The sequence below is a fragment of the Plectropomus leopardus genome, chromosome 13, assembly GCF_026936395.1.
Source record: "Plectropomus leopardus strain MGB_pleo_1.0 chromosome 13, ASM2693639v1, whole genome shotgun sequence".
NCBI classification, from domain to species: domain Eukaryota; kingdom Metazoa; phylum Chordata; class Actinopteri; order Perciformes; family Serranidae; genus Plectropomus; species Plectropomus leopardus.
In genome coordinates this window covers 2,601,187-2,622,871 of record NC_142188.1, presented here as the reverse complement: position 1 = coordinate 2,622,871, position 21,685 = coordinate 2,601,187, and the positions used below count along the sequence as shown (strand labels likewise).

At 35.9% G+C, this 21,685-nt stretch overlaps 1 protein-coding gene across 1 annotated transcript; it reads right to left on the bottom strand.

Moving 5' to 3' along the window:
- Positions 1 to 4: 4 nt before the first annotated feature.
- Positions 5 to 20,627, bottom strand: cdc5l (CDC5 cell division cycle 5-like (S. pombe)). The gene is made up of 19 exons (XM_088086845.1): positions 20,419 to 20,627; positions 19,357 to 19,460; positions 18,932 to 19,093; positions 18,649 to 18,776; positions 18,346 to 18,445; positions 18,039 to 18,165; positions 17,610 to 17,701; positions 17,001 to 17,145; positions 16,706 to 16,897; positions 15,803 to 15,951; positions 15,525 to 15,696; positions 14,864 to 15,028; positions 14,371 to 14,451; positions 13,459 to 13,710; positions 12,974 to 13,081; positions 12,309 to 12,398; positions 12,086 to 12,217; positions 11,632 to 11,712; positions 5 to 395 (listed from the first exon to the last, which is right to left on the bottom strand). The coding sequence occupies exons 1-19, from the start codon at positions 20,461 to 20,463 to the stop codon at positions 282 to 284; spliced, it is 2,439 nt and encodes an 812-aa protein (XP_087942971.1). The 5' UTR covers positions 20,464 to 20,627; the 3' UTR covers positions 5 to 281.
- Between the last annotated feature and the right edge of the window lie 1,058 nt (positions 20,628 to 21,685).

The following is a 21,685-nucleotide window of genomic DNA, read 5'->3' as shown; positions in this document are numbered from 1 at the left end:
AAGCTTTGGACGTTTTGAAAAGAAAGTTTATTGGTCACTTATACAGAAATAAAAGCGTGTGACATCATAACTACATGAACACACGGAGGTGGGAGATTTCTCTGGAATTGCCGCAAAGATTGAAAACAATGACAATAACGACATCTTGAAAAGCGAAGGAGCAAAGAAAATCTTTTTTGAGTTGGTATCTCAGACCAGCTGTTAGCTTTGTATCAATGTCTCCATGGTAACTGTGTGTGGCATTTACGCATGAAAAAGTATGTGATTAGCGTTCGTGTGTCTCAATATTTCTGAGCACTGTTGATCAGTGCCTCCCTCTCCATTAACAGCTCTCCATATCTCTGCTGAAGTTCCCGCTCTCGCTCCATCTGCCGCTCCACGTCCTCCCTCAGAGCCTGAAACACGAACATCACGTCACGAAGCAGCTCAAGAACAACACGTCAAAACCATCCAACAGTATTTTTGTGATTTTCAACGTTTTCACAACAATCTATGCCATGGTGTGTTTAAGCACGCTATTTTAAACAGTTTCCAGCTGTTTTGGGCTATTTTTGTAAAATGACATTTTTTGCCATTTTTGCCTTACTATAGCCTTGCTTTTTGGGTCATTTTTTTGACGTGCCATATTTTTGTGATTTTGAAAGTTTTAACAAAATTCTATGCCATGGCGTGTTTTGGCACGCTATTTAAAACAGTTTCCAGTTGTTTTCAGGTGTTTTTGGAAAATGACCTTTTTTGACATTTTTGCCTTACTATAGCCTTGCTTTTTGGGTCATTTTTTTGACGTGCCATATTTTTGTGATTTTGAAAGTTTTAACAAAATTCTATGCCATGGCGTGTTTTGGCACGCTATTTAAAACAGTTTCCAGTTGTTTTCAGGTGTTTTTGGAAAATGACCTTTTTTGACATTTTTGCCTTACTATAGCCTTGCTTTTTGGGTCATTTTTTTGACATGCCATATTTTTGTGATTTTGAAAGTTTTAACAAAATTCTATGCCATGGTGTGTTTTGGCACACTATTTTATACAGTTTCCAGCTGTTTTTGGCTATTTTTGGGAAATGACATTTTTTGCCATTTTTGCCTTACTATAGCCTTGCTTTTTGGGTCATATTTTTGACATGCCATATTTTTGTGATTTTGAAAGTTTTAACAAAATTCTATGCCATGGCGTGTTTTGGCACACTATTTTATACAGTTTCCAGCTGTTTTTGGCTATTTTTGGGAAATGACATTTTTTGCCATTTTTGCCTTACTATAGCCTTGCTTTTTGGGTCATTTCTTTGACATGCCATATTTTTGTATTTTTGAAAGTTTGAACAAAATTCTATGCCATGGCGTGTTTAAGCACGCTATTTTAAACAGTTTTCAGTTGTTTTCGGGTGTTTTTGGAAAATGCCATTTTTTGACATTTTTGCCTTACTATAGCCTTGCTTTTTGGGTCATTTTTTTGACATGCCATATTTTTTTGATTTTGAAAGTTTTAACAACAATCTATGCCATGGCACGTCTTGGCACGCTATTTTATGCAGTTTCCAGCTGTTTTGGGCTATTTTTGGAAAATGACATTTTTTGACATTTTTGCCTTACTATAGCCTTGCTTTTTGGGTCATTTTTTTGACATGCCATATTTTTGTAATTTTGAAAGTTTGAACAAAATTCTATGCCATGGCGTGTTTAAGCATGCTATTTTATATCGTTTTCAGTTGTTTTCGGGTGTTTTTGGAAAATGACCTTTTTTGACATTTTTGCCTTACTATAGCCTTGCTTTTTGGGTCATTTTTTTGACATGCCATATTTTTGTATTTTTGAAAGTTTTAAAAAAAATTCTATGCCATGGCGTGTTTAAGCACGCTATTTTAAACAGTTTTCAGTTGTTTTCGGGTGTTTTTGGAAAATGACCTTTTTTGACATTTTTGCCTTACTATAGCCTTGCTTTTTGGGTCATTTTTTTGACGTGCCATATTTTTGTGATTTTGAAAGTTTGAACAAAATTCTATGCCATGGCGTGTTTAAGCACGCTATTTCATATCGTTTTCAGTTGTTTTCGGGTGTTTTTGGAAAATGCCATTTATTGCCATTTTTGGCCTTACTATAGCCTTGCTTTTTGGGTCATTTTTTTCACATGCCATATTTTTTTGTGATTTTGAAAGTTTTAACAAAATTCTATGCCATGGCGCGTCTTGGCACGCTATTTTATGCAGTTTCCAGCTGTTTTTGGCTATTTTTGGGAAATGACATTTTTTGACATTTTTGCCTTACTATAGCCTTGCTTTTTGGGTCATTTTTTTGACATGCCATATTTTTTTGATTTTGAAAGTTTGAACAAAATTCTATGCCATGGCGTGTGCAAGCACACTATTTTATGCAGTTTTCAGTTGTTTTCGGGTGTTTTTGGAAAATGCCGTTTTTTGACATTTTTGCCTTACTATAGCCTTGCTTTTTGGGTCATTTTTTTCACATGCCATATTTTTTTAATTTTGAAAGTTTTAACAAAATTCTATGCCATGGCGCGTCTTTGGCACGCTTATTTTATGCAGTTTCCAGCTGTTTTAATATTTTTGGAAAATGCCATTTTTTGCCATTTTTGCCTTACTATAGCCTTGCTTTTTGGGTCATTTTTTTCACATGCCATATTTTTGTGATTTTGAAAGTTTTAACAAAATTCTATGCCATGGCGTGTTTAAGCACGCTATTTTATATCGTTTTCAGTTGTTTTCGGGTGTTTTTGGAAAATGACCTTTTTTGACATTTTTGCCTTACTATAGCCTTGCTTTTTGGGTCATTTTTTTCACATGCCATATTTTTGTGATTTTGAAAGTTTTAACAACAATCTATGCCATGGCGTGTTTAAGCACGCTATTTTATGCAGTTTTCAGTTGTTTTCAGGTGTTTTTGGAAAATGCCATTTTTTGCCACTTTTGCCTTACTATAGCCTTGCTTTTTGGGTCATTTTTTTCACATGCCATATTTTTGTGATTTTGAAAGTTTGAACAAAATTCTATGCCATGGCGTGTGCAAGCACGCTATTTTAAACAGTTTTCAGTTGTTTTCGGGTGTTTTTGGAAAATGCAATTTTTTGCCATTTTTGCCTTACTATAGCCTTGCTTTTTGGGTCATTTTTTTCACATGCCATATTTTTTTGATTTTGAAAGTTTAAACAAAATTCTATGCCATGGCGTGTTTAAGCACGCTATTTTATATCGTTTTCAGTTGTTTTCGGGTGTTTTTGGAAAATGCAATTTTTTGACATTTTTGCCTTACTATAGCCTTGCTTTTTGGGTCATTTTTTTCACATGCCATATTTTTTTGATTTTGAAAGTTTTAACAAAATTCTATGCCATGGCGTGTTTTGGCACGCTATTTTATACAGTTTCCAGCTGTTTTTGGCTGTTTTTGGGAAATGACATTTTTTGACATTTTGGCCTTACTATAGCCTTGCTTTTTGGGTCATTTTTTTGACATGCCATATTTTTGTGATTTTGAAAGTTTTAACAAAATTCTATGCCATGGCGTGTTTTGGCACACTATTTTATACAGTTTCCAGCTGTTTTTGGCTATTTTTGGGAAATGACATTTTTTGACATTTTTGCCTTACTATAGCCTTGCTTTTTGGGTCATATTTTTGACATGCCATATTTTTGTGATTTTGAAAGTTTTAACAAATTTCTATACCATGGCGTGTTTTTAACGCTTATTTTAAACAGTTTCCAGTTGTTTTCAGGTGTTTTTGGAAAATGACCTTTTTTGACATTTTTGCCTTACTATAGCCTTGCTTTTTGGGTCATTTTTTTGACATGCCATATTTTTGTGATTTTGAAAGTTTTAACAAAATTCTATGCCATGGCGTGTTTTGGCACGCTATTTTATACAGTTTCCAGCTGTTTTTGGCTGTTTTTGGGAAATGACATTTTTTGACATTTTGGCCTTACTATAGCCTTGCTTTTTGGGTCATTTTTTTGACATGCCATATTTTTGTGTTTTTCAGTGTTTAAACAAAATTCTATACCATGGCGTGTTTAAGCACGCTATTTTAAACAGTTTCCAGTTGTTTTTGGCTGTTTTTGGAAAATGACATTTTTTGACATTTTTGCCTTACTATAGCCTTGCTTTTTGGGTCATTTTTTTGACGTGCCATATTTTTGTGATTTTGAAAGTTTGAACAAAATTCTATGCCATGGCGTGTTTTGGCACGCTATTTTATACAGTTTCCAGCTGTTTTTGGCTGTTTTTGGAAAATGACCTTTTTTGACATTTTTGCCTTACTATAGCCTTGCTTTTTGGGTCATTTTTTTGACATGCCATATTTTTGTATTTTTGAAAGTTTGAACAAAATTCTATGCCATGGCGTGTTTAAGCACGCTATTTTAAACAGTTTTCAGTTGTTTTCGGGTGTTTTTGGAAAATGCCATTTTTTGACATTTTTGCCTTACTATAGCCTTGCTTTTTGGGTCATTTTTTTGACATGCCATATTTTTTTGATTTTGAAAGTTTTAACAACAATCTATGCCATGGCACGTCTTGGCACGCTATTTTATGCAGTTTCCAGCTGTTTTGGGCTATTTTTGGAAAATGACCTTTTTTGACATTTTTGCCTTACTATAGCCTTGCTTTTTGGGTCATTTTTTTGACATGCCATATTTTTGTATTTTTGAAAGTTTTAAAAAAAATTCTATGCCATGGCGTGTTTAAGCACGCTATTTTAAACAGTTTTCAGTTGTTTTCGGGTGTTTTTGGAAAATGACCTTTTTTGACATTTTTGCCTTACTATAGCCTTGCTTTTTGGGTCATTTTTTTGACGTGCCATATTTTTGTGATTTTGAAAGTTTGAACAAAATTCTATGCCATGGCGTGTTTAAGCACGCTATTTCATATCGTTTTCAGTTGTTTTCGGGTGTTTTTGGAAAATGCCATTTATTGCCATTTTTGGCCTTACTATAGCCTTGCTTTTTGGGTCATTTTTTTCACATGCCATATTTTTTTAATTTTGAAAGTTTTAACAAAATTCTATGCCATGGCGCGTCTTGGCACGCTATTTTATGCAGTTTCCAGCTGTTTTTGGCTATTTTTGGGAAATGACATTTTTTGACATTTTTGCCTTACTATAGCCTTGCTTTTTGGGTCATTTTTTTGACATGCCATATTTTTTTGATTTTGAAAGTTTGAACAAAATTCTATGCCATGGCGTGTGCAAGCACACTATTTTATGCAGTTTTCAGTTGTTTTCGGGTGTTTTTGGAAAATGCCGTTTTTTGACATTTTTGCCTTACTATAGCCTTGCTTTTTGGGTCATTTTTTTCACATGCCATATTTTTTTAATTTTGAAAGTTTTAACAAAATTCTATGCCATGGCGCGTCTTGGCACGCTATTTTATGCAGTTTCCAGCTGTTTTGGGCTATTTTTGGAAAATGCCATTTTTTGCCATTTTTGCCTTACTATAGCCTTGCTTTTTGGGTCATTTTTTTCACATGCCATATTTTTGTAATTTTGAAAGTTTTAACAAAATTCTATGCCATGGCGTGTTTAAGCACGCTATTTTATATCGTTTTCAGTTGTTTTCGGGTGTTTTTGGAAAATGACCTTTTTTGACATTTTTGCCTTACTATAGCCTTGCTTTTTGGGTCATTTTTTTCACATGCCATATTTTTGTGATTTTGAAAGTTTTAACAACAATCTATGCCATGGCGTGTTTAAGCACGCTATTTTATGCAGTTTTCAGTTGTTTTCAGGTGTTTTTGGAAAATGCCATTTTTTGCCACTTTTGCCTTACTATAGCCTTGCTTTTTGGGTCATTTCTTTGACATGCCATATTTTTGTAATTTTGAAAGTTTGAACAAAATTCTATGCCATGGCGTGTTTAAGCACGCTATTTTATATCGTTTTCAGTTGTTTTCGGGTGTTTTTGGAAAATGCAATTTTTTGACATTTTTGCCTTACTATAGCCTTGCTTTTTGGGTCATTTTTTTCACATGCCATATTTTTTTGATTTTGAAAGTTTTAACAACAATCTGTGCCATGGCGTGTCTTGGCACGCTATTTTATGCAGTTTTCAGTTGTTTTCGGGTGTTTTTGGAAAATGCCATTTTTTGCCATTTTTGCCTTACTATAGCCTTGCTTTTTGGGTCATTTTTTTCACATGCCATATTTTTGTGATTTTGATAGTTTTAACAAAATTCTATGCCATGGCGTGTGCAAGCACGCTATTTTAAACAGTTTTCAGTTGTTTTCGGGTGTTTTTGGAAAATGCAATTTTTTGCCATTTTTGCCTTACTATAGCCTTGCTTTTTGGGTCATTTTTTTCACATGCCATATTTTTTTGATTTTGAAAGTTTAAACAAAATTCTATGCCATGGCGTGTTTAAGCACGCTATTTTATATCGTTTTCAGTTGTTTTCGGGTGTTTTTGGAAAATGCAATTTTTTGACATTTTTGCCTTACTATAGCCTTGCTTTTTGGGTCATTTTTTTCACATGCCATATTTTTTTGATTTTGAAAGTTTTAACAACAATCTGTGCCATGGCGTGTCTTGGCACGCTATTTTATGCAGTTTTCAGTTGTTTTCGGGTGTTTTTGGAAAATGCCATTTTTTGCCATTTTTGCCTTACTATAGCCTTGCTTTTTGGGTCATTTTTTTGACATGCCATTTTTTGTAATTTTGAAAGTTTGAACAAAATTCTATGCCATGGCGTGTTTAAGCACGCTATTTTATATCGTTTTCAGTTGTTTTCGGGTGTTTTTGGAAAATGCAATTTTTTGACATTTTTGCCTTACTATAGCCTTGCTTTTTGGGTCATTTTTTTCACATGCCATATTTTTTGTTTTTGATATGTTTTACAACAATCTGTGCCATGGCGTGTCTTGGCACGCTATTTTATGCAGTTTTCAGTTGTTTTCGGGTGTTTTTGGAAAATGCCATTTTTTGCCATTTTTGCCTTACTATAGCCTTGCTTTTTGGGTCATTTTTTTCACATGCCATATTTTTGTGATTTTGAAAGTTTGAACAAAATTCTATGCCATGGCGTGTGCAAGCACGCTATTTTAAACAGTTTTCAGTTGTTTTCGGGTGTTTTTGGAAAATGCCATTTTTTGCCATTTTTGCCTTACTATAGCCTTGCTTTTTGGGTCATTTTTTTCACATGCCATATTTTTGTGATTTTGAAAGTTTGAACAAAATTCTATGCCATGGCGTGTGCAAGCACGCTATTTTAAACAGTTTTCAGTTGTTTTCGGGTGTTTTTGGAAAATGCAATTTTTTGCCATTTTTGCCTTACTATAGCCTTGCTTTTTGGGTCATTTTTTTCACATGCCATATTTTTTTGATTTTGAAAGTTTAAACAAAATTCTATGCCATGGCGTGTTTAAGCACGCTATTTTATATCGTTTTCAGTTGTTTTCGGGTGTTTTTGGAAAATGCAATTTTTTGACATTTTTGCCTTACTATAGCCTTGCTTTTTGGGTCATTTTTTTTCACATGCCATATTTTTTTGATTTTGAAAGTTTTAACAACAATCTGTGCCATGGCGTGTCTTGGCACGCTATTTTATGCAGTTTTCAGTTGTTTTCGGGTGTTTTTGGAAAATGCCATTTTTTGCCATTTTTGCCTTACTATAGCCTTGCTTTTTGGGTCATTTTTTTCACATGCCATATTTTTGTGATTTTGAAAGTTTGAACAAAATTCTATGCCATGGCGTGTGCAAGCACGCTATTTTAAACAGTTTTCAGTTGTTTTCGGGTGTTTTTGGAAAATGCAATTTTTTGCCATTTTTGCCTTACTATAGCCTTGCTTTTTGGGTCATTTTTTTCACATGCCATATTTTTTTGATTTTGAAAGTTTAAACAAAATTCTATGCCATGGCGTGTCTTGGCACACTGTTTAATGCAGTTTTCAGTTGTTTTCGGGTTTTTTTGTAAAATGACCTTTTTTGACATTTTTGCCTTACTATAGCCTTGCTTTTTGGGTCATTTTTTTCACATGCCATATTTTTGTAATTTTGAAAGTTTTAACAAATTTCTATGCCATGGCGTGTGCAAGCACACTATTTTATGCAGTTTTCAGTTGTTTTCGGGTGTTTTTGGAAAATGCCATTTTTTGCCATTTTTGCCTTACTATAGCCTTGCTTTTTGGGTCATTTTTTTCACATGCCATATTTTTTTGATTTTGAAAGTTTTAACAACAATCTATGCCATGGCGTGTCTTGGTACGCTATTTTATGCAGTTTCCAGCTGTTTTGGGCTATTTTTGGAAAATGCCATTTTTTGCCATTTTTGCCTTACTATAGCCTTGCTTTTTGGGTCATATTTTTGACATGCCATATTTTTGTAATTTTGAAAGTTTTAACAAAATTCTATGCCATGGCGTGTGCAAGCATGCTATTTTAAACAGTTTTCAGTTGTTTTCGGGTGTTTTTGGAAAATGCCATTTTTTGCCATTTTTGCCTTACTATAGCCTTGCTTTTTGGATCATTTTTTTTGACATGCCATATTTTTGTATTTTTGAAAGTTTGAACAAAATTCTATGCCATGGCGTGTTTAAGCACGCCATTTTATGCAGTTTTCAGTTGTTTTCGGGTGTTTTTGGAAAATGCCATTTTTTGACATTTTTGCCTTAACATAGCCTTGCTTTTTAGGTCATTGTTTTCACATGCCATATTTTTTTGATTTTGAAAGTTTTAACAAAATTCTATGCCATGGCGTGTCTTGGCACACTGTTTAATGCAGTTTTCAGTTGTTTTCGGGTTTTTTTGTAAAATGACCTTTTTTGACATTTTGGCCTTACGAAAGCCTTGCTTTTTAGGTCATTGTTTTCACATGCCATATTTTTGTAATTTTGAAAGTTTTAACAGTATTCGATGCCATGGCGTGTTTAAGCACGCTATTTTAAACAGTTTCCAGCTGTTTTGGGCTATTTTTGGAAAATGCCATTTTTTGCCATTTTTGCCTTACTATAGCCTTGCTTTTTGGGTCATTTCTTTTGACATGCCATATTTTTGTAATTTTGAAAGTTTTAACAGTATTCGATGCCATGGCGTGTTTAAGCACGCTATTTTATATCGTTTTCAGTTGTTTTCGGGTGTTTTTGGAAAATGCCATTTTTTGACATTTTTGCCTTACTATAGCCTTGCTTTTTGGGTCATTTTTTTCACATGCCATATTTTTTTGATTTTGAAAGTTTTAACAACAATCTGTGCCATGGCGTGTCTCGGCACACTATTTAATACAGTTTTCAGTTGTTTTCGGGTTTTTTTGGAAAATGACCTTTTTTGACATTTTTGCCTTACTATAGCCTTGCTTTTTGGGTCATATTTTTGACATGCCATATTTTTGTAATTTTGAAAGTTTTAACAAAATTCTATGCCATGGCGTGTGCAAGCACACTATTTTATACCGTTTTCAGTTGTTTTCAGGTGTTTTTGGAAAATGACCTTTTTTGACATTTTTGCCTCACTATAGCCTTGCTTTTTGGGTCATTTTTTTCACATGCCATATTTTTGTAATTTTGAAAGTTTAAACAGTATTCTATGCCATGGCGTGTCTTGGCACACTATTTAATACAGTTTTCAGTTGTTTTCGGGTTTTTTTGGAAAATGACCTTTTTTGACATTTTTGCCTTACTATAGCCTTGCTTTTTGGGTCATTTTTTTCACATGCCATATTTTTGTGATTTTGAAAGTTTGAACAAAATTCTATGCCATGGCGTGTGCAAGCACGCTATTTTAAACAGCTTTCAGTTGTTTTCGGGTGTTTTTGGAAAATGCAATTTTTTGCCATTTTTGCCTTACTATAGCCTTGCTTTTTGGGTCATTTTTTTCACATGCCATATTTTTGTGATTTTGAAAGTTTTAACAAAATTCTATGCCATGGCGTGTTTTGGCACGCTATTTTATACAGTTTCCAGCTGTTTTTGGCTGTTTTTGGGAAATGACATTTTTTGACATTTTGGCCTTACTATAGCCTTGCTTTTTGGGTCATTTTTTTGACATGCCATATTTTTGTGTTTTTCAGTGTTTAAACAAAATTCTATACCATGGCGTGTTTAAGCACGCTATTTTAAACAGTTTCCAGTTGTTTTTGGCTGTTTTTGGAAAATGACATTTTTTGACATTTTTGCCTTACTATAGCCTTGCTTTTTGGGTCATTTTTTTGACGTGCCATATTTTTGTGATTTTGAAAGTTTTAACAAAATTCTATGCCATGGCGTGTTTTGGCACGCTATTTTATACAGTTTCCAGCTGTTTTTGGCTGTTTTTGGAAAATGACCTTTTTTGACATTTTTGCCTTACTATAGCCTTGCTTTTTGGGTCATTTTTTTGACATGCCATATTTTTGTGATTTTGAAAGTTTTAACAAAATTCTATGCCATGGCGTGTTTTGGCACACTATTTTATACAGTTTCCAGCTGTTTTTGGCTATTTTTGGGAAATGCCATTTTTTGACATTTTTGCCTTACTATAGCCTTGCTTTTTAGGTCATTTTTTTGACATGCCATATTTTTGTAATTTTGAAAGTTTGAACAGTATTCGATGTCATGGCGTGTCTAAACACGCTATTTTATACAGTTTTCAGTTGTTTTCGGGTGTTTTTGGAAAATGACCTTTTTTGACATTTTTGCCTTACTATAGCCTTGCTTTTTGGGTCATTTTTTTGACATGCCATATTTTTGTAATTTTGAAAGTTTAAACAAAATTCTATGCCATGGCGTGTTTAAGCACGCTATTTTATATCGTTTTCAGTTGTTTTCGGGTGTTTTTGGAAAATGACCTTTTTTGACATTTTTGCCTTAGTATAGCCTTGCTTTTTGGGTCATTTTTTTGACATGCCATATTTTAGTGATGTTGAAAGTTTTAACAACAATCTATGCCATGGCGTGTCTTGGCACGCTATTTCATGCAGTTTTCAGTTGTTTTCAGGTGTTTTTGGAAAATGACATTTTTTGACATTTTTGCCTTACTATAGCCTTGCTTTTTAGGTCATTTTTTTGACGTGCCATATTTTTGTAATTTTGAAAGTTTTAACAGTATTCGATGTCATGGCGTGTCTAAACACGCTATTTTATACAGTTTTCGGTTGTTTTCAGGTGTTTTTGGAAAATGACATTTTTTGACATTTTTGGCTTACTATAGCCTTGCTTTTTAGGTCATTGTTTTCACATGCCATATTTTTTTGATTCTGAAAGTTTTAACAAAATTCTATGGCAAGGCACGGCTCAATACAGTATTTTATGCTGTTTTCAGCTGTTTTGACCTGTTTTGGGAAACGTCAGTTTTTGACATTTTTGGTCTCACTATAGCCTTGCTTTTTTGGGCAACTTTGTCAACATGCCATATTATAATGTTTTTGGTCATTTTTGCAACACTGTATGCCATGACATGTGTCAACATGCTTTTTAATGTAGCTTTTAGCACCAAAATGGTACAAAAACGTCTTAGTGTGAAGTGACCCAAAATTGTCTGAGTATAATATGCACATCTTTTCCTTATTTAGTTTTATCAGCAATCATAGAAATAAAATGCCAATAGAGATAATTGGCAAAATGTTGAATATCAGGCCCGATAATCGGCCAGGCCTATAATCTCTCGACCCCTAGAATATACACTTCAGTAACAATATTTGTGTGTGTGATGTAATGTTTTACCTCTTGTCTCCTGGGAATGGCAGTATCCTCCTGTTTCTTCAACTGACTGAAGGTCTGAAGCTCCGTGGCTGCCTGCTCCACCTGGTGGACACCATGAGAATAACGTTATTATTATGAGGCATGAGGCAAATTGTGATTTGTCTTTATGAATAAAATTGACTTGACTTAAAAGTGACTGCAAAGAATTGAGCTCATTAGTTTTGAACATTGCTGGTTAATTTTTAATATTTCACAGTTTGCATTTTATTGTTTATTCTTGGTTGATCAGTTCTCATTAATGACAAAAAAAAACATGCCATGGCTGTCTGGAGCAAGAAAAAAAAGCAAAAAAAACCCTGCAAAAATCTCCTAAGATTAAATATGGCTTTGTATTCCATTAAAGATGAAGAATAAATGATGATATTTTCTAATTTTAATTAAATCATTACAGATTTAAAGATATCCAATTCAATACCTGTTCCCAGAGTTCATTGTGCTGCTTCAGGAGCCCCAGTGCTCTGGATTGAAACCCTCCCAGCAGGATTTTGAGTTTCTTCTCCAGTTTAGCTGCTCTCCGGGCCTCCGCCGTCATGTGACCGCGGTTCACCTGAAGGGGGACGAATACAGAGACGTCGGTGTTAAGAATCAGAGCTCTCAGTCCATAAAGACGTAGCGGTTTTAAATGGGAAGGTTAATACCTCCAGTTTTTTCTCCAGGCTTTCAATACGGTCTTTCTTCGACGCCAGGTTGGCTCTGGTGTATCTGTTCTGAGCAGGAAGATATAAAACCTGCAGAGACAGAGAGGAGGACCGGATCAATCAGCTGCTGAAGGCTGCACAAAGACTCTCCTGCCAGCTGCCGTTATACTTTTTAATGCAGATAAATAACCAATTATTTATTTAATTGATTTTATTGTTTTTGACATACTAGTATTTATAACTACTGGATACTTTTCGAAGGGAATATTTTTTAAGTTTTTATAGTATTTTAGTAGGGTTTTTTATTTCCTGTAAAGGATTAATAACGTATCTGTCTATCTTTCATTCTACTCATTTTTTTCCAATTCAAATTCTTTAATTGTGTGAATGTTATTTGAACAATGATACAATTTATAATGATATATACACTAAACACATGTTTTGTGTGTGTGTGTGCTGTCAACTGCATATAGAAGACCTTCATGTTTATTTTGAATTTTACCACAAAACTGCTAATGTTGAGAAATGAAGAGCGGTAGGCTAGTATCTATAGAAGTAGTGTTTATCTATTTATACATCTATTTATTGACCAAAAGTTGTTTTTTCCGTGAGGTTGAAAGCAGTTGATGGCGGTCTATTTTAAGGGCCGGATGACGGATGCTTACCTGTCCATAGCACTCCTCCCACACCTGACTGTAGGCCTCCATGCTGAGATCACCATGACCCATTCCTGCCTTCACCACCTCCATCTCTGCTGCCAGTATCGTCTTTGCCTATTTAGTAACAACACACACACACACACACACACACACACACACACACACCATCTTCATCAATAACCATTCGTTTAATCTGCATGCAGCTTATATGTTTATCGTGTTTTTACGACTGAATATATGCAGAACATATGCAGTACCTTTAGAAATAAAAATCATAAACCTCTACTTTGGTAAAGAAAACAATTAACAGTGTGTGTTGTCATAAAAGCAAGTGTACTGAACAGATTACATGCAGTCTTTCTGCACTGTGAAGAGGAAAACCTTTCTTCATGCAAAATAGATTTGGGGTTTAAAATTCAATCAAGTTGCTTTATTTTAGGGGTTTCGTGAGTCATGTCTTGGTGAATACTGAAGTTAAGTTTGCGTGTTACCTGCTCCATGTCCTCCGTGCTGATTGGCTTGTAGGAATGTGTGTCCAGGTACGCTATGTGCGAAGCGTTGTTGGACGTAGAGGCGGGGCCTCTGTTTTTTCCGCGCTGCAGCTGTCCGGCTGCGTTGGCTGACGGGTGGTGGAGGCAGTCGAAGTGCAGCATGGTGATCATTTCCTGTTTGATCAGCTCCTCAGCCAGCTGGAGGTCCGAGAGCGGCTCCATGGAGGCGGGACGGAGGACGGACTCGTTAACCTGCAGGAAAATAGCAGAATAATAAACTTTATTTATATAGCACTTTTCTTCAGGTCACAAAGTGTTTTTCAGTTATAAAAATTATGATAAAAACATGAAAATAGTAGGAAGAATTTATATATATATATATATATATATATTTATATATATATATATATATATATATTGTTATATATATATATATATATATATATGATACATTACATATTTAATGTTACACACACTGACATCGCTCTGCAGAGAAAATGCACTTTTTCAAAATCAAACTTTCAAGAATATTAAACATTAATATGATTTTCTCGTTTTATTTTTGTCCAAATCATAAATATCAAATATTAATTAATTTTCAGTTTTCATTTCAATTTTAGCCCTTTGATGATGTTTTAGAAGAATTAACACACAAAAAATGAATTATTTTCAATGTACTACAAGCAAAGTGGATTTTTTTAAAGTATCATGTCAGTGATTAGCAGCTACATTGATTGTGACAGGTCACCTCGTGGAAATAGCATCAACGAGGTGACCTGTCAATAGTCATCAGGTGGAAAATAGTCAAAAAAACAAATTCCAGACACAGACAAAGACACTGTGTGTAACATTTCTAAAGATAATTTGAAAGGTGATGGTGTGAAACCCTCAGGAGGTGAGTGTGTTTGTTACCTCTGTGGGTCTGGGGAGGCTCCTCTGAACAGACGTGTGCCGTAGCTTCAGCTCCTTCTCCCTTTCAGCATCCCGCACAGCCTGAAAAAAAAAAAAACACACACACACACACACACACACACACACACACACACACAAGTAAACCTTTGTATGACAGCTGTTATTTGACCTGCAGGTACACACACATGGGTTTTTATTATTTTATTGAGGTTATTTACTCTTGAGCGAAACTCAAGCCAGGGTTCATACACTATTTTAAGGTCAAATTCAAGCACTTTCAGATCCATTTTCAAGCTTTTCAAGCACCCTAAAGCTTTGGTTAATGATATATTAATACAAATACATATACACTCAAAATTATTTTACTTCTTTAGCACATTAAAAGATATTTATTACACTATAAATAACCAAGATCTAAGCTAAGCACAACATTAAAATTCAACCATTTTCAAGGATTTCAAGGACCTGTACGAACCCCGTGTAGCGTGCATACCTGTTTGCGTGCCTCGATGTCTGCTGAGTCCTCAACGAATCCCGTCTCTGTCTCCGTTTCCTCGAGCTCCTTCTCTGCGTTTTCGGGAAGAACGATCTCAAAGTCGTTCTTTGGAACAGGAAGTGACATCAGGCCCTGCCTCAGCTGCTGCAGGCTCTCCCTTTGCTGTGTGTGACGAAGAGACGCAGAGGTTAATCCCTTTTCTTTTCTGAATTACAGTTAACCTTATTAGTCTCGATTTTGCTGACATTTTATTCCAAACTGCACCATCAGAGTTTGACAGCAGGCGGATTTCCAACCTCTAAAATTGTGAAAACAAATTGTGACTATAAAATATGTTGAAAATACTCCTTTTGATTGCAGGTAAGTTTTTGAGGTGGTATTTCACGGGATTCAAAAAAGCCATATTTTGGAAAAATCAAAATATATAATATAATAATAATAAGTTGTCACTTCAGCTGCCTCTCCTCTCCTGTGAGAGAAAAGAATCTAGCATGACCCTAAATGACAGAAAAATGAAAACAAGACTGAAAAGTTTTGCACATCTGTAATGGGAACCCGTCTAGTGTTGCCTCGAAACGTAAACGCATTTGTAACGAAATATTATGCAGCATCATCAGCACCAGATATTTAAACGTGTGTGAAGAGAGTGTGTATTTACCAGGTGTTTAGCGTACGCGGGGTCAGACAGCTGCTCCTCGCTGTTAATATTCAGTTTGTCTCTCAGCGGAGTTCGCCCGGGGGTCAAACCCGGGGTCGCCGTCCCGCGCGGGGTCATCGCTCCGCCAGCTTGAGGGGTCATGCCCTCCTGCCCCTGACCTTGTGAAGGTGTTCTGTTCGAGATGACCACGAATGTTAACACTTTCAGTACCAGCTGGATTATCACTTAAATGTTCATATCGGCGGTGTATCGGCTCAGACAGGTTACAGCGATGTTACCTGAAAGGTGTACTGAGGACAGTGTTGGGCGTCTGGACGAGCTGCCGCTGAGGCGTCACTCCACTGAAGTCGCTCTCGTGCAGCGGCGTGTTGAGGCCTCCCTTCAGAGGGGTGTCGATGTTGGTCAGAGCCATCAGGTTCTGAGCTTCCTAAAAACACACAGACACAGGAGCAACATATCAAACACAGAAAGTTCCTTGAATTCAGTTATCGAAGAGTTTTGACAGACATGATATAAATGTTTTTTTGCATGATGGACAACATAAATACTAATGAGCGTTTATGAGCTGTACTTGTATTTGTCTAGCTCTTTTTTTACTGCTTTTATTGATCAATGGCAAGTTAGCACATCATAACTGTCAAATAAATCCACATAAAACATCCTTAATTTCATTAATAATTCATTGCATTTTACTCTACTTTTATGCTTATTTTATTAATAATGTCATTTGGTTATATTTGATTTATTTTATTTTCCATTTTATGTTATGCATTCTGTGCAGTCATTTTTTATCCTTATTTTATCTTACTTTTACTTGTATTATCAAGTGGATTTTATCCATTTGAAGATGCATTCTATGTATTCTATTCAGATTTTATTTTATTTTCACATGCAGGTTTTATTTCTCTTTTTGTCTTTTATGTGTTTTAATGTGAAGCACTTCGTGCATTTAATTTCTGTCTTGTAAAACACGTTGGATGAAAGGTGCTATCCAAATAAAGTTTTTTATTATTACTGAAACATAACGGATAAAATAGAATCATAAATAAATAAGTATACATCAGAAATATACTATACAAGTACACCTAATACTTTCCATTGAGACTCTAAAGACGTCTGTGTGTTTATCTTCTGTGGCGTTACATATGTTTAAATACATGTTCAGTGCACGTGTGTGTTACCTGCAGTATCCTGTCCTGTGCAGCAGGGGTGCGTGGGGTCCGTAGCCCCGTTGCCATAGCGTTGGTGACGCTGTACTCCGACAGAAGGGCGGAGGAGGCCGAGTTTCCGCTTTCACTCTCCTCTGCAGCTTGGCGGGCGACCTCACTGGCGACGCCAAGTTTGACGACTTCCTCCAGCTCGACATCACTGATCTATGAAGAACATGAAATATAAATAAATACTAAATAAGTTCTGGACTAACACAGCTGTTAAAAGATTTATTGGGCGTTTAAGTTACAGGTGTGTCTTTGTTACCTGTGGTGAAGGTAAAACCAGTTTGGAGCGTTTCTTGGTGAACTCGGCCACTCCGCTGGTCTGCAGGATGGCAGACGGCAGGTCGCTCTCTTTCTTCTTCTTGATCTTTTGTTTGTCTTTCTTTCTCTCCCTCTCCTCCTGCTCACTAACCACAAACACACAGAAAAACGTATGAATAAAGACCACAGGTTCACCGGGTGTCCTTATGACACGTACAACATTGTATTTGTGAATATGAAGCTGAATTATAGTTGAATGTGACCCACCCCCCAACACACACGCATGCCAACATGGATTTAAAACCTGTGCAATTTCATTATCAAAACGTGCAATTTCATTATCATTTCCATGTGCAATTGATGTTTATTGGTGTAAATATATATATTTTTTAACAGTTGAGTTTTGCTTCCTGTTTATACTGTTGATATTGTTCTTTTTGCTTTATCTATCTGGTCCATTCTTTGCTTTGATATCCATTTGCTGCTGTAATAATCAAATTTCACCACTGTGGAACTAATAAAGGATTATCTTATCTTTTTGTGTATTTGTGTGTTTATTTGTCTCATCCAAACTGTGTGTGTGTATAAAGTTGTGTGTACTGTTACTGACTTGCGCAGCTCTCCATCCAAGTGCTGCTGTCTGAGTCGTTTGAAGTTTGGCTCCAGAGCGTTGTATTGCTCCATGCTGGTGTCATAGAAACCCTTAAAGTGAAGACAAATTAACAATTAATAATCTGCAACGTGAAGTTCGGCCCAGATGTTGTGCTGCTGGTTTTGTTGCCTATTTCAAGGATTCAAGGATACTTTGTCATTCTGACCATGAAAAACATGAAGGAAAACAAAATACAATGAAATACAATACAAAAACCAATAAACTGCATGAGAAAATAATAGATAATAGTAAATAACAATAATAAATACTGGGTAATAACAGATACTAGATCAATAAAAACATAATAATAATAATAACAGTAAAAAAAACAACAAAAAAACCCCAACAATATTAAAAATACAATTTTAAATAGATTTAAAAATTTACCGCTGCAGGTTTCTTTTCAAAGGGGATTTCAGCGTTGTAGTCCACTCCTCTCTTCTTCTTCCTTTTCTTCTGAACATCGATTCCTGCCGCTCTCAGCTCTCTGCGCTTCTGCAGAGCAGCCAGCCGTCTGCAGCAGAAACACGGGGACACTTAGTTATGTACGCAAGTTTTTAGGCTATCACATCCCTATAATTACAGCTATGGACAATAGACATGAAAAAATTATATGTGAATCAAAAATGTTTGAAGAGGAGAAATAAAAACCCAGTATTTGTAACTATTGTGTGATTTTGTGTGTGTGTCAAACCTGGCTTCCTCCAGCTGTTTCTCTCTGGCCTTCCTCTTGGCCTTCTTGCCCTGCGTGTTGGCCAGTCGAGCCCTGGCCTCCGACAGCATCTCCAGCTCGTCTGCAGACAAAAAAACAATTAACATGTCACAAATCTACAGGCTGAATTTGATTGATGTGAACAGATAAAAAGAGTAAAAAAAACACAACAAAATTTAAAAGGCATATATGACACAGCGAGGGCACTTAAGTCAATATTCAAAAGGACCAGGGTGCATTTAGTCCCTTGGATAGGACAAAGCTTAAGTAAAAATGCTCACATACCTTCGTCCATGTCCACAGGATCGGGTCTGGCAGGTTTAGTTTCAGGATTGGGGTCGATCTCTCCTGGTTTTAACTTCCTGGGGTCGTCTCCCACTTCTTCCTCATTGTCTCTTTGCGCTGCCTTGTCTCTAAAAACACAAAAACAAGGATAAATTAATTGTGAATCAATACCATATGCAACAATCTTAATACAGGGTCTGGTAGAGTGTGTTTTTACACTATAATTACACAAAGGTAAGGCATATTGGTGTATAAGTACATTTAAAATTATATAAAATCTTACAGCAGGTATTCATAGTGCTCCAGACACTGGGCAGCAGTGCGTCCTATGATGGGAGCAATGGTCCTCCACTGAGTGGGCATCAGCTTGGCCAAATGGAGCAGCTTCTCCTCCTCTTCTCTGGACCATTCTGTTTTCTTGATGCTGGGGTCCAACCACTCGTACCTGCAGACAGACACAAAAACCAAAGGGACAGAAAAGGTTATTAAAACAGGAAATCTAATCCAGATTGAAAAATGATTTTGCAGAACAGACTTAAGTGCAGCAGAGGACAGAAGGACAAAGAGAAAACGTGCAGAAACATGGCCGGTTAAAACTACAACACAGGCAATCGCAGACAGAAATTCATGCATAAGGAGTTTTACAAACCACTGTAATTCATGTTATGAAAATTGTGTATTTCCAAATGCAGGGCTGTCAAGACTCACCATCTGGCTTTGCACTGTTTGGCAGACTTTCGGTGCAGCAGGGAGGCAATTCGAGACCACTGGTTTTTCCCATATTTCATCACCGCCGCCTTGAGGATTTCATCCTGCGAGAACGAGAAAAGAGACAGAAACAGAGACAAATCTGTAAATATTATCCTGCCACATCCAACAACCAATTCAATCAATCACAACGTTTGATCACACTGACATTTATAAAATACTAATGATTAGTATGAACAGTACGACATTCTCATACTGTTGCAACCTGTGCCTGTTGTATTGTAGTTAAATTTCAAACTGTGATCCATAAAGTACAATAATCATTAACTTATCTATCTTTACTACCTTGCATTTAATTTTGCACTAATTTTGGTCCACATCACAGAAGTATAACGGTTACCGCGCATTAAAAGTCTTTCACTTCTTTAACACGGTTTTTACGTGTAAGCAACTTAAAAATGTGTTTATAGTAATAAAAATCACATAATTAAAGTACATAATGTACTTAATTACCAAAATCATGCACGTATGTTTTAAGCTGGATGCTCAGAAAACGTATTCCGCACGATTTAAAGAGAGTTTAAGTGTTAATGTCTTCAGTGAAACGGGTGTTTTTATATCCACTCCTACTTTCTCTAAATCGGATCATACAGTCTGTTTGTGTTCGTTTTTTGTTGCAAGCTGTTGTATTGTAATTAAATGTGCGTCTGTGATCAATAAAGCACAACAATTATTAAGTTATCTACCAATACTGTTGTGATATCTTAACGTAGCTCACTTGCTAACATTTGCAGTCTTGCAGGCTGAAGTCGTGTTTACAAACGACGCAGCCATCTTCGCGGACCAAATACGCAACAAACATGTAAAATCACACAAGTACTACTGTAAAATAAACTCTTCCGATATAGTAAACAGCACCACAACAAGCAAAACTCGCCACACGGGCGACATGCAGGTCTAAATCCCGTTCAGAGCGCAGCTAGCTTCATGCTAACTGCTGCTCGTAGGTTTACGGTTAGCGGTTAGCATCGTGCTAACGCGGCTAGCCGTGTAAACACGCACCTCCGTGTTGCGCCACACGCCTCCTTTGATCATAATTCGCGGCATCTTCGCAGCTTTTTTCTTTCTCCACCTGCAGAAAAACTGTTCAAACTGATTTTTCAACCAGTTATGAAGAAAAGTTTAAAGTTTGACACTGAATCCGATGAGAGGAGCAGCGCGCGTGCACCGCTCAGGACACCGGAAGCTAGACTGCGAAGAGTCACCGCCGAAATGCACTATGGGTATTACTTGTTGACTTTCCCCGGATGTTACGACAAAATCGGTCCCCCTCGCCAGGTGGTCCCCCCTTAAATACACCCTTAGCCCAAAATTAATCCATGTATCCAAACTGTTTTGTTTTGACATTTTTAGACTATTTCCAGTGTACCACAATACGAAACTTTTTATGTCTCCGCCGCGTTCACAATAACTTTATCCAGAAGGGCGGTGACATTTCCGGGACACTATGTGACACGGTGACTAACTGCGACACAACACCTGCTCAGTCGGTGCTTTGTTTTTGTTTGCTTTTAGTGGTTTTTAGGTTGTATTTCTGCAAAAAATAACATATGGGTACAAAAACTCGCATTTTCTGTCATGTGCTGGGTGTGTATATATATATATATATATATATATATATATATATATATATATATATATATATATATGATATTCAGTGACTTTTCCTTAAATGAACCCAGCATGAGAAAAAGAGACACTTTCCTTCCTTCATATTTCCATAATTGCTGTACACCACCAGCATAAAAATCTTGTTTTAATCTAGGGGTCGTTTTTGACCTGACAGTTATACAATTATTTTCATACCACAACACAGAATTATATCTGCAAAATCCGTGTTCACAAATTTGCATACTGTCCTCAATGTAAAATTTAATATACTATGTTGCTAAAGATTGTTATTGTTTCCCTATAATAAAATGCATTCAGAACTACTTTGTGCACATTTCTTCTACTTTCTTAACATATTTTGCTAAAAGTATGCTTACACCTATGCAGTACCTTTAGCAATAATAATAATAATAAACCTCTAATAAAGAAAAACAATTATGATAGGTGTGTTGTAATTAAAAAAAAAAAAAAAAAGGAGTGGATTAAATGCTGTCTTTCTGCACTGAGAAGAGGGAAAACCTTGATATTCACAAAGTTTGTGGTGACTTACAGGTTGTTTCTTGATGCAAAATAAATTTGGGGTTTAACTTTTAATCAAGCTCCTTTACTTTAGGCGATTTAGTGAAGACGGGTCATTTTTGACACTTAGGACAAGTGT

Coding starts and splice junctions, on each gene's coding strand:
- cdc5l (XM_088086845.1), bottom strand. CDS start 20,463: ATGCCGCGAATTATGATCAAAGGAGGCGTGTGGCGCAACACGGAG. Junction 18,446..18,648: donor TCCTGTGGACATGGACGAAG/GTATGTGAGCAT, acceptor TTTTGTCTGCAG/ACGAGCTGGAGATGCTGTCG. Junction 396..11,631: donor CCATTCCCAGGAGACAAGAG/GTAAAACATTAC, acceptor TTCGTGTTTCAG/GCTCTGAGGGAGGACGTGGA.